This window comes from Etheostoma spectabile, chromosome 6 (genome assembly GCF_008692095.1).
Source record: "Etheostoma spectabile isolate EspeVRDwgs_2016 chromosome 6, UIUC_Espe_1.0, whole genome shotgun sequence".
NCBI classification, from domain to species: domain Eukaryota; kingdom Metazoa; phylum Chordata; class Actinopteri; order Perciformes; family Percidae; genus Etheostoma; species Etheostoma spectabile.
This window is the reverse complement of record NC_045738.1, coordinates 8,823,632-8,837,238: the sequence shown is the minus strand read 5'-3', so window position 1 is coordinate 8,837,238 and position 13,607 is coordinate 8,823,632. Positions and strand designations below refer to the sequence as shown.

Sequence of the window (13,607 nt, the reverse complement as noted above, 5' to 3'; positions counted from 1 at the left end):
CAACATGCACCTTACATTCTTCATTGCATCCATACACTCTCAGACATCACTGATACTGACAACCATACCTCATCGCCGTCATGTTTGCGTTATTATGTAGTAAATTTACTTTATTATTCTTAAGTTGATTGTGCATCTCCCTATTTTTTTGTGGCCTGTGAGCTGGTCGTAACCAGAGAGAAGGGGAAATTCTTTCTTTTGGACTTACAACAAGCTCAAGCAGCACAATGGCAGAAATAAATACAAACTAATAATAATTTTAAACCTGCTACTTTTTTTAATTGTTTTGTATTTTGTTGCATTCTTTCTCCTTCTACTTTGCCTATATCTTACTAACTCAAAGCAGATCAATGACTTTTTCTGGTCTAATGCCTTTTTGTAAAACACAATTTAACTTTGTTAAAATATCAGATTTACACATTTTCCTTAATCCAGCATGTATTAAGTCATTAACATACTTTGTTGACATACATATAGGACCACAGGATAGAGCAGTTTGTGTTATCCCCTCTGCACAGCGTTCTTGTGATCAGCTATGAAATGCTGCTGCGCTGCCTGGAGCAGGTATGTTCACTTTGTGTCTCAATAGAATAAATCTGCTTATATCATCTTTTTGTTTTGTTATAGTATTATTTTGTTGTACTTCTAGGTACAAAAAGTGGAGTTTGGTCTTATAATTTGCGATGAGGGCCACAGGTTAAAGAACAGCAGCATCAAAACGTCCTCAGCCATCAGCAGCCTGAGTTGTAATCGCAGAGTCATACTAACAGGTACACTGACAGAAGGACATAGAGGATATCTTTGAGGACTCTCTGACTGACTAACTACAACTTCTTGTAGGTTTTATAATAAATTGTCTTTGTGTTTTGAAGGTACCCCAGTACAGAACGACCTACAGGAGTTCTATGCTATAATAGACTTTGTTAACCCGGGGATTCTTGGGTCATCCACTGCATATAAGAAAGTATATGAGGAGCCGATTCTACGCTCCAGACAGCCCTCCTGCACAGAGGTAATGCAGCCTCTGCACCTGTTGCCTTTCCATCCTTTTTATCAGGGAGGTCCTACATAGTTCAAGATTCAAAAAGACAATTAAGTGCATACAATCCTTTGCATGTAGAAACATGACCGTACATAATGATACAGTATCACTCAATTGCATCAAGCCATGACCCAAAAAAGCGTTCCTTGCATCTTTTTTTTCCCCTTTCATTTTACCTTAATCAACTATAAAAATCGGAACAATATATGTCACAAACATTTGTTCATGTAAATCTATTACACAACACAGTCTCCTCAGTAGTTCAGTTAAATGGCAATGTAGCAAGGTAATTAAAGCAAGTCTGGTCTCCATGGGCTGATGTACCTGACCCATTTTAACCACAATCCCTTAACATTGTTTTCTGATTTTTTATAGAAAATGTTAGTCTCTCCATAATTTAAATTTCATAAATAATTTCAACCAATCGTTTAATGTTGGAGCCAAATCCTAGTCAGGGCTTTCTTCCTTCCAATAAGTAATATTCTTATTAAATACTTCTCCGCCTGAGATTGAGTATTCAATGCTATAGTGCCCAAATATATTGTTAGAACATAAAATGGAATGGTGAAATTTGAAATGAAATTACCGGCCCTGCCAGAATTGCACGCCAGTAAGATGTAATTTTTGAGCCATCCCAAAATAAATGATAATGGTTAGGTACATTTGAACCAGATAATCTCCATCAATTTGTTCCAACACCTTGATGCCTTGGGCAGGGGTATTGAAGAATGCTTCTTTCCTTTTTTATGTAGTAACTTATATATTGACAATTTTATCTGGCATTAAACCCGATTTTGTAACAGGAGGAGAGAGTTTTGGGAGAGGAGCGGGCAGCAGAGCTCTTCGCCTGACTGGCATGTTCATCCTGAGACGGACACAGGAGATCATCAACCGCTACCTGCCTCCCCGTCTCGACTGGACGTTGTTCTGCAAGCCGTCCCCTCTGCAGCGAGAGCTGTACAAGCATCTACTCTGCCACAGAGTCTTCAGAGCTTGCCTTCAGGGCTCCACACAAACTCACACACACCTGGCCTGCATCACTGCACTGAAGAAGCTCTGTAACCACCCCGGTCTGCTCCATGGCACTGCCAAGGTGAAGTTCTTTGTTAGTTGGTAGGGGAGGGAAAGATATTAAGATCTTATTTGACTGATTTAGATTTTCTACAAGTCCTAACTGAGTACTGTGTTGTGTTTTTTAGGAAAAAGCAGGCTGTGGTTCACTGGAGAACTCTTTATATGAGGGCCTGGTTGAGCTCTTCCCAGAATCTTACTCTTCAGGTGGATTCAACACCGCCGATTCTGGAAAACTGATGGTTCTGTCGGACTTGCTAACCTCTATCAGGCAACTCAGCCCTTCAGACAGGTGTGTGTGTGTGTGCGCGCGCCACGATTTCGATTTTAATTCAAAATAGACCGTAATTAAGTCATAACCTCTAACTGTGAATTAAAAAATTAAATTGATGATGCTGCCACACCCCCATGTCACGTTCGGTTGGCTTGCCAAGCGAGAACAAACACCCCACGTTGAAGTGCTGCAAATTATCCTCCTCTAATTTAGCTTCAGCCATTCAAAAGATAGCATGGCAACTGCAGATGCAGGATACCCATCGACAGAACTTGAACTCCCTCCTCTTTCACTGAAGTCGCTGCTGTGTAGGTTTGGGTACCGAACCCTGTACCTTTACCGGTACCGACGGAATCTCTCACACACACGCACACACGCACGCACGCTTGCAGAGGTGCGGATGGAGCAAACTTAACCAAATTACATCAGCTCAGCAGTTTACTTTGTCACAGTGAGTCACTGCTGGTAAAGCGGTTGCAAGAGTGGTTACACTTTTCAAAACTTCAAGCAGACAGTGTTTGCTGCGATATATTATGGTGAGGCAAAAGCGCTCTACACGTCCTCTGACAGACTCAGGCACAGCAGTGGTTTATATGCTCTACCGACTGACTGACAGGCTGAGGTTGTAAGGCTAAGCAATTTTATTTCTATAGTGCATTTCAGCAACAAGGCAATTCAAAATTCTTTACATAAAACATGAGAGTAATAAAAAATGGTCATGATGAAAATAAAACTGGCTAAAATAGAATACTATTCAAATACAAGAATACAAGTTACAGTGCAGTGTAAGAAATCAATATTTATTTGTTTTATTAGGTTGTAGCCTACGAACGGGTTTGGGAGGAGAGAGGGAGGGGTGTTATTTTTATTTATTTTTTTGACTCTAAAATGTTCTAAATAAATTACAAAATGTTAATTGTATGAATAGCTTTGTAATTATTTTTACAACTAAAATTGTTTTTTTGTTATACAGAACCGAGAAAATACCGTTGGGTACCTGAATTGAATTTGAGGTATCTGTAGCAGTACCGGTACTGATAATAATGTGAACGGTACTGTGTGAGTGTGCACGTATTTTTTCTAATACTGACAAAATACTGTATGTGTGCCTCTGCAGGGTGGTTGTAGTGTCCAACTATACTCAGACACTTGACTTGCTCCAAGACTTGTGTATACACATGGGCTACAGCTTCTGCCGACTTGACGGACAAACCCCCACCAGCCAGAGACAGCGTCTGGTTGACACTTTTAACAGTCCCTACTCCCAGGACTTTTTGTTTCTGCTAAGCTCTAAAGCAGGTGGTGTGGGGCTAAATCTGGTGGGTGCTTCCCACCTGGTGCTGTATGATATTGACTGGAACCCTGCCAATGACATTCAGGTAAGACACACACAACACACACACTCACAGGGATGCCTGGAAAGTTTAAAGTCTGTAACACTGTTTTCTTAGTTTTTGGTCTCTTCTGTTTACATACACATATTCGGGGTGCATTTACACCTAACCTATCTGGTTTGGGTCAAACAAACTGGTGCGTTTGTGCAATAGATTCATTTTAAGTTTAGGCAGGTATGAAATCCATTAATCAAGATCTAAAACAATCATACATACAGTGGTGTGAAAAAGTGTTTGCCCCCTTCCTCATTTCCTGTTCCTTTGCATGTTTGTCACACTTAAGTGTTTCGGAACATCAAACCAATTTAAACAATAGTCAAGGACAACACAAGTAAACACAAAATGCAATTTGTAAATGAAGGTGTTTATTATTAAAGGTGAAAAAAAATCCAAACCATCATGGCCCTGTGTGAAAAAGTGATTGCCCCCCTTGTTAAAACATACTATAACTGTGGTTGTCAACACCTGAGTTCAATTTCTCTAGCCACACCCAGGCCTGATTATTGCCATACCTGTTCACAATCAAGGCATCACTTAAATAGGAGCTGCTTGACACAGTAAGGTCCAACAGAAGATCCTTAAAAGCTACACATCATGCCAAGACCCAAAGAAATTCAGGAACAATTGAGAAAGAAAGTAATTGAGATCTATCAGTCTGGAAAGGGTTATAAAGCCATTTCCAAAGCTTTGGGAATCCAGCGAACCACAGTGAGAGCCATTATCCACAAATGGCGAAGACATGGAACAGTGGTGACCCTTCCCAAGAGTGGCCGGCCGCCCAAAATTACCCCAAGAGCGCAGCGACGACTCATCCAAGAGGTCACAAAAGACCCCACAACAACGTCCAAAGAACTGCAGGCCTCACTTGCCTCAGTTAAGGTCAGCGTTCATGCCTCCACCATCAGGAAAGGACTGGGCAAAAATGGCCTGCATGGCAGAGTTCCAAGGAGAAAACCACTGCTGAGCAAAAAGAACATCAAAGCTCGTCTCAATTTCTCCACAACACATCTTGATGATCCCCAAGACTTTTGGGACAACATTCTGTGGACCGATGCGACAAAAGTGGAACTCTGGCGTAGAAGGAACACTGCATTTCATAAAAAGAACATTATACCAACAGTAAAATATGGTGGTGGTAGTGTGATGGTCTGGGGCTGTTTTGCTGCTTCAGGACCTGGAAGACTTGCCGTGATAAAAGGAACTATGAATTCTGCTGTCTACCAAGAGATCCTGAAGGAGAATGTCCGACCATCTGTTTGTGTACTCAAGCTGAAACGAACTTGGGTTCTGCAGCAGGCCAATGATCCTAAACACACCAGCAAGTCCACCACCGAATGGCGGAAGAAAAACAAAATGAAGACTTTGGAGTGGCCTAGCCAAAGTCCTGACCTGAATCCTATTGAGATGTTGTGGTATGACCTTAAAAAGGCCGTTCATGCTCGAAAACCCTCTAATGTAACTGAATTAGGACAATTCTGCAAAGATGAGTGGGCCAAAATTCCTCCAGGACGCTGTAAAAGCCTCATAGCACGTTATCGCAAACGCTTGGTTGCAGTTGTTGCTGCTAAGGGTGGCCCAACCAGTTATTAGGTTTAGGGGGCAATCACTTTTTCACACAGGGCCATGATGGTTTGGATTTCTTTTCACCTTTAATAATAAACATGAATAATAATCATTTACAAATTGCATTTTGTGTTAACTTGTGTTGTCCTTGACTATTGTTTAAATTGGTTTGATGTTCCGAAACACTTAAGTGTGACAAACATGCAAAGGAACAGGAAATGAGGAAGGGGGCAAACACTTTTTCACACCACTGTAGAAAAGGGGGGTTTGGGGACACCCCCAACTTTAAAAATTTTTGAGTTACTTTCAGTACACGTGATTAATGCTTACAGCCTGGGTTTGTAAAAAAAGTCAGGGTGTAATGATCTTAAATTTTTTTTCCTTTTGTGGCCCAAAATTTAAAACTGAACAAAGGTTTTAAAAAGACCCTCACCTTGTCACACTAAACCAAACCAGGTGGTGCTGTGCCCTTTTTGAAATTCTCCCCTGAAAACTCCCCTCTACTGTGTCCCAGGCCATGGCCGATGGGGAGGAGGACAAAAAAGACTGTGCACATTATCGTTTCTCACTGCGGTCAGAAAACAAAAACACACTAAAGGGAGAAGGTTTGATATCTGAACTCCAGACTGTGTGAATCTTTGTTTGGTGTTTTTTTTTGCAGCCTTTTGAGGAGCGTAATTCGGACAGGTTCCAAACGGGGGCTTTTGGGACAGTGGTTGATTGCAAAAAGGCAAAAACCCACTAGTTTCTCCCCAGGAACGCGAGATCTTTTTACCCTAAAGACCCTCTCTCAAACCCAACGCCTGGAACTGCGGCTGAAAACATGGAGGGGCCAGTCCAGGGGGCACACAGGCACGCCCCAACACTTTGACCAAGTATTTGACTTTTTTAGACTGTAACCCGTTTTTTTTTTTTTTTTTATTATTTTGTAAGGACGACGAAGGTTTTGAAGGCCCGTGCCCTAGGCCAAGGTGACCGGGGGGGGGGCAGCAAAAAGCATCTCGATGTGGGCTGACGTGGGACTTTCTCGGTAAAACCCACACACCTTTCGACCCTTACCTCGATCACTCACGAAAACCATCCCCTTTTCGCCTTTCAACCCCAAAAATTCTCGCACAGCTCTGTAAAAAAAACCACGCAAAATTTACCTGGATACTCCCAACACAAAACAACTTTTTACAAATTTGACAAAAACACTCAACAGTCTGCCAACAACCGCAAAAGCGCATTTTTAAAATTTTATGTTTGTCTTTGTTTTCTTTTTTATTCAAAGAAATTTACTGTTAAATTTAAAATAAAAAATTTCAAATAAATTGTCTAGGTTTTAAGGGGTAACTTTGGTTTTTCACAAAAAACAGACCCTTGGGGTTATGGAAAGAATGTGTGTATAACCACCTTGAAAAATAATCTGTTATGTACTGTTGATTTTTTTCTTGGGAAAACTGTAAAGAATGAAGGGGAAACATCCTTTAAACATTTTTGTCTATATTCTCAGTTTATGATGAGTGTCGTTGTGTCACTTTTTTGTTGAAATCCCCGCAGTTTTTTTTTCATGTGGAAAATAGTCGTCTTTCCTGTTATTTTAGACACCCTTTTTTTTTTCATCTTTTCCAAAAAAATGCTCGTGGGAGTTTGTACAGTGGTTTATTGGGTGCGAGCCCGAATTTAAAATTTGACTGTCTCAGGTCTGTCGATTTACGAAATCCAATACATCGTTTTTAATAACAGGGTATTATTTTTTGTGTAGATGCTTCCACTTTTGTTCGTTTAAAAAACTTTGTTGGATAAAAAGGTCTCTTTGGTGGTTCAGCTTTACCTTTTTTGCATTTGACAGTTGTGCTCTGCAGGGATATTTGTGGCGTGTGGAAGCAGCTGGTGATTATGAGAACCCCTTTATTTTCTGTGGCCACGGTGAATTAAACTTTTGTACCGTCCCCAAAACCAAAATCAAGTTTTAAAATACCATTTTTTCTTATGAAACGTTTTAGGGATGTTGATTCCCAAGCAGGCGTCCGATGTCATCAGTTAGAGCTTTTGGGGCCCGTTTCACTCCATGTTGTTGAGGTATTTTAGGCGGACCAAGTATGGGTACCAACAGACAGACTTTACACGGCCGCCACTAGCTTTCTTAAATGGACAATAAAACATCCGACAAGAAAACGATTAGACAGATTCTTGCAGAAAAAAATGGGGGCATAGCTACTGTACCCCAGCAAAAGGGGGCCCCGCCTTGCTTGGCAAGAAAACAGTTTTTTGGTGTTTGGGCACGTGTCGTAGTGAGAGTGTCACTCGTTCCAATTTTAAATTGATCAAATATCCTCCACAGTCCAACAGGGCCCTGTGTGGTTGTGCATGGGTGGAATTTGTCTTCTATCTGTGTAAACTCTTACTACCCCTGTGGCCACATTTCCCCCCCTCTATTAAGCCGTGCGTTCAAACCAAAAAGCCCAAAGACGGCGTAGGATTGTAAAAGACTTTCCCTGGGAAGGGAGAAAAGATACAGTTGTTTGAGGGGAGGCGAAAACACAATTTTAAGTGTTCCCTGGGGATCCCGGACCCCCTGGGAAAAATCTGAAAGTATTTTAGAACCGATGGCAAGGAAAACGATTTGGTATTTACCCCCCGAGGTCACAATTTTCAATGCCATTTAACATCCCCCCCGGGAATTATTGCTGTTTAACTGCCGTTTTCGGCAGGGGATTTAATACTGGTCATGACTGGAAGTCTGTACTTCACAGGCCTTGAGCAGCCCGCTCTTTTGTACTTTGGGCTTAAATTAGTCGCAGGGTGAAGCACCTACTGCAACATGGACAAAAATTTTATTTTAACCTATTTTGGGGGGGCCCCAATTGTTCCACAATGACAGGCTTTTTATAGTTCATTTGCAAAATTCAAACGCTGATTTTTTTGGCGAGGATATAAAAAGGTTTCTTCTGATACCTTCCTAAGAATATTTTTACAACTCTTTATGTGGATGGGGGACCACATCAGTGTCTGCCAGGTCTTTTTGGATGGATGTCCATCAAACGTGGGGTTTGGGCTTGCTTTTTTCCCCATCCTGCGGCTGTTCGTCTGATATTTTTTTTTGGTCTTTCCAAACCCTTTTTTTAAAATTCCACTGTTCCTGAAAACTGCTTTTCTTAATTAATTCCCAAGAGGATATTGGCATCTGAAAACCCCTTTGCATTTCTTATCCCCTTTCCCCCCCTTTTTTGTGAGCGTCAATTTATTTATACTATTTTTTTTCCATTTTCGGGTTTTTTTTGAAAAACGGCTTAGAAGAAAATTCATGGTGCTTTTTTGTTGGGCGGGGGCAGATGAGTTGGGCATTTAAAACCTTGATTGACATCCCCTGGTTTTTCCCGGGACATGTTTGAGAAAAAAACCCCATGCCACGTCGGGGTCCCCAGTTTTCCCGGGGGGGGGGGGGTGAATGCAAATAAACCTGCGGGGGGCCCCAAACTTTTTTGCAGAAAGCAATTTTTTGTTTCCGTTTTTTTTTAAAAGGGAAATGAAAAAAATAAAACCCAAAAACTTTTTTGGGGATATTTATAAATTTTCTGATCATCGTTTAATGCCTTTTGGGATTTTCCATCTTTTTTTGGGTTTCTTTATGTGCTTACCAAATTAAAAGGAGCCCTTTTAAAAATGGTTGGAAGATAATGTTTGAGGTACCATTTTTCATTTCACATTTTTTGTGTTGAAAAGGGAATACACACCGTCAAGATCTTTTTCCTTTTTTATTCATTTTCTTTTTTATCCCCCCTTTGAAAATATATTTAAGGGTTTTCCGCTTCTCAAAATGTTAAATTTTTGGGGGCAAACAAAAAAAACCCAATTTGGGGATGTCCCCTTTAGGCCCCTTCTTCCATTTTTATAGACCAAATGTTCATTAAGTTTTTGGGGGATAATTCAAAATTAAAAATTTTTAAAATTTTAAAAATTTTTTTGGGAATGAAACGGGGGCAGATTTAAGGTTGGGTTGGTGGGTTTTTAAGATTGCAAAAGGCCCCGCGAAAAAAATGGGGCCCCTGGTTTTACTTTGGTCTGTTATCATAAAAATTTGCAAATTGGTAATAAATATTTGAAATCTGTTGCCTGAAATTTTCACCAACTACAGAATCCCGGGGAAAAAAGGGTTAAAACATTACTTAATTTTTTTAGAGACCTTTCACCCAAAACCGAAATAAATTGCATATACTGTACAAGATCCCCCCCCTCGGGGTAAATGGGGTTTAAGGATTTTGTAAAGGGGGACCCACTTGAAATTGTACCCAAAGGGAAAATCAAATTTAAAAAAAATGGATTGCCTAAATTTTTTTCTTTTGGCCCAAATTTGTCCCCATAGAACGCCCCCCGTTGTTTAAGCTGTGGGGCCTTTTTTTTTCCAAGTGACTTTTTTTTAAAATCACTGGAAGCTCTCCCAAATCCAACTTTTGCCCCCCCTTTTATGGGCAATATTTTTTTAATTAAGCAAAGAAAGAGGTCACTTCACCGCTCACTCCCATTATACCCCCCATCGCCAGGAAAAACCCTCCCATCTGGGGTAAACCTGAAACCCCCACCCCCCCCCCCCTGCCCCTTGCCCTCCCCCCCAGCACGAAAACCAGGTTTAAAAAGGGGGTCCCCCAATTCGGTCAGGCAAACAGATACTCTGTAAAAATAGAAACATGTCCCAGGTGGGGCCAAAAACCCGATACAGAGCCTGAAAAAAAAACACCCAAAAAATTCCTTATCATTTTGAGCCACTTTTTGTAATTTTCACTTTATTTGTCGACACTCCTTCCTTCATTTTAGTGTCGTTGCTATTGAGAAAAAAACCCTGTCTGCGTTTAGGGGTTTTAAAAATCCCCCCGGGAAGTTGTTTTTTTGCTAAAAAACCCCTGTAAAAAGGGGTTTTAAAATGATTCAAAAAGCAAAGGGATAGTGTTTAAGCAATTAAAAAAAACTGAAATATGTTTTCCTGAGAAGGTAGTTCAAGTTTAAAAAAAATAGGTTTTGGGAATAATTCATGGTTTTTTGTTTGGGCCCCAAGGGTTAAACCCAGGATGCCCGTTAATCACCGTGGGGTAAACGGGAAAGGCCCCGAGATTGGATCATTTTACTCACTTGGGTTTTACCTCCCCAAAAAATTTTAAAATTCAAAAGAGGATTCATTTTTGAATAAAAAAAATAAAAACAAAATTTCCCCACAATGTGCCTCAAATTTAAACCCCGTTTGGGTAGTAGTTTCCGACCTCTCTATCTTGTTTTGCATTGAAATTGGGTCCCAACTCCAGTTTTTAAAATCAAAAAAACTGCGGGTTTATTTTATAAATTTCCCTTGTTTGGTTTTAAAAAGTCTTAAAAATAAGCCCCTTTAAAAAAATAAAAAAGGCAAAAACCCCAAGGTGATAGAAATTAAATTTGGGGTTTTTGGGGGCTTTGTTCGAACCAAAAACCAAAAGCTATTTTTCTTTTTAAAACGGTTGTTTTAGACAAAAAAAAACGCAGGGGTTTTAAATTCCCAAAATTTGGTAGGGGGGTTTGGGGTTTGGGGTTTTTTAATTTTCTTTTTGGGATTATCAATGAAAAGCTATTTGTTCCACCCCTAAAAACCCTTTTTAAAACCGTATCTGCAGTCGAAACATTATCCATCAAATGTTTCTTTTTTTTTTTTAGGGATTCCCCATTTTAAAAAAAACCCTTTGACCCCCATGTTTTTCTTTGAAAATACAGAGGGAAAAATAAAATGCTGGGGGGCAAAACAAGTGGGGTTTTTTTTTAAAAACCTTTTAAGATTACTGAGAGTTTTTTTGGGTTGCACAGAAAAAAATGCCCAAATATTTTTTTAAACGGAGCCTTTTTTAAAATACAAAAGTCAAAGTAAAATTCCTTTGTATTCATATTTTAATCCAAATGCGAAAATAAATATTAAAAATTTTAAACAAAGTTTTTTGAATGTTTTTCCCGTTCAGTGCGGGGAAACCGCAGAAACTGAGCCCAAGGGACTCTACCCCTCGCCCCCCCCGTTTTAATACATTTTTTTGAAAAGGGTCATGGGCTTTTTATTCAAAAACCCCTACCCCCGCGGGGTGGTTTAAAGCCCTATTGATTTTAAACCACACTAGAATGCGTCCCATACAATTTCGAACAAAAAAATGAACATTTTGGGGGAATTTGGCAACTTAAAGAAAATCCAAAAAATTGGAAAAAACCATGCCCAAAGTATTGAAATTGAAAAACATGCTAACTGGGGCAAAATGACAATAGGCATATTGAAACTAAAAAGGGGGAAAAAGGAGTCAGAAAATTTAATTTTTTTACCTAACCTTTTTTTGAAAACCTTAGCTAACTTAGAAAACCAAAAAGGGTCAAAACCCAGACCATTGGGCTGAAGCAGAGGGATGTTTGGTTTTTTTTTTTGGAAGTAAACTTTTCAACTCAAGCAGAAAAAGGGAATTTTTTCTCTCAAAATGTATGCTATTTAAAAAATTTCATTCCACCATGGTCTCCAGCCCAGGTCTTCTAAATTACGGGTTTAAAAAGACAAGAAAAGGGATCCCCAAAAACCCTCATCATTTTTCTCAAAAGAATTTTTTTAAATTTTTTTGGTTACCCTTTTGCACAATTTCACATTTTTTCGAAAATTTTAAGTAAAATTTCCCACAACCACACACACACCCACCCCACCCCACAAACCCCACTCACGCCCTCACCCTTCTTTTTTAAAAAACCCAAAGGGAAACCCCCATCAAGATTTACAGCACACTCAGAGGGGGTTACGGATTTAAAGGGCAAGGAAGGCAGTTTTTATTTGTAAGCACATTTCGAAAAGGGGCAATTCAAATTGCTTTACAAAAAATCATTTAAAAAGATAAAACACAAAAAAAAACCCTTTAAAAATCAAACTTTAAAAAACCGGAAAAACACATGAATAGTCTTTTTAAAAAACAAATAACAAAAATAAAAGTTACAGGGCACAAAAAGAAATTTAAAGAAATGAACGGGGGGCCCTTTTTAAAAGAAAGGCAACATCAAAAAAAAAGGTCTTCCCTTTAAATTTAAAAAAATGGGGAGTGCAGGGGATCTACAGGTTTCGGAGTTTTTTCCCCGATTGAGGAATTTAAAAAAACTAAAAGCTGCTTCCCCCCGTTAGTTGGATTGGGACGAAAGTAGACCTGTCCAATAAACCGGGAAGGTCGGGGGGTTTATTTTTGTAGTACAGTCAGAAATTTTTTGGAAACCAAAAATTTTAAAAGGGCCCCCGGCCCAAAAAATTGGGGCCCCTGGCAAGTTTTTAGGTGGCCCCCCCTTTGCTAAATAAACATTTAATGGTTAAAACAAACAAATGCGCTTTATTTATTGTTTTAGCCAAAAATTTCAAACGGCAAATTTCTATTATGATCATTGTTCTGCATAACCCAAAATAATTCTTTTCTCATCACTTTTATGAAACTTTAAACCTCTGTCTTTGTACTTTTCCTTCTTTTTTTTTTTTTCCCCCCCTGGGCACCAGACATTTTTAGGCCGTTTTGGACTTATGAGTTTTTGATCAGGTAAAAGAAGGGGGGTTATTTTTTTTAGTTAAGGGCCCTTTAAGGAAACGCACGGGCCGGGGGGGCCCCCTGGTGGTTTGCCCCCTTTGCATTTGCCTTTTACTGCCTAACCCCCGGCCTCCCCTGCCGTTAAGGGGATTTAAAAAAACTAAAAAGATTTATTTGGGAAATTTCAATTTTTGGGAACACAGGAACCCAGTGTAAAAAAAGTCAGAACTGGAGTAAATGGACCCACCTTTTTGGTTTTAAAGTGAGGACTCGACCGAAAGGCGTTCTAAATTCATTTGCAGCTGTCTGAAAATTTTTTTAGGGACCGAAAAGACACCTTTACAGGTCAAGTCTACTGAAGATGAAAAATGGCCTTTTTTTTTCCAAAACCTTTTTGACACATAAGCCCTTTTAACCCCTTGAATATTTTAAGGGGTTGTAGGGCTGATTTTGTAATTGTCTTAAGGGGCTTTTAAAATTTTCGGGTTTTTAGTCCAAAACCCCAAAGTTTTTGGCTTTTTTCTGTTTTTTTTAAAAATTGGGTTGTTTGAAGCTGGGGCGCAAAATTTTAAAATCGTTCCTCTCTTGCTCCAAAAAAAAACCACCCCTTTTTTTCCCCTCTTTTAATTTCAAAATTTTTGGGCACATCCAGGTTAATTTTTTCGATGCCTTATTAAAGTTTTGTTTTGGGACATAGTCCCCTGGCGATAAGGTTATGAAAATTTGGTGTCGTCCGA

General features: G+C 39.6%; 1 protein-coding gene across 1 annotated transcript in view; it reads left to right on the top strand.

Moving 5' to 3' along the window:
- The window catches only part of rad54b (RAD54 homolog B), a 40,474-nt gene that overhangs the window by 9,579 nt on the left and 17,288 nt on the right, over window positions 1-13,607 (top strand). Inside the window, 7 exon segments of the mRNA XM_032519456.1 lie at window positions 478-564; window positions 650-770; window positions 873-1,012; window positions 1,846-1,885; window positions 1,888-2,135; window positions 2,242-2,405; window positions 3,505-3,766. Coding sequence (XP_032375347.1) covers window positions 478-564; window positions 650-770; window positions 873-1,012; window positions 1,846-1,885; window positions 1,888-2,135; window positions 2,242-2,405; window positions 3,505-3,766 — 1,062 coding nt within the window.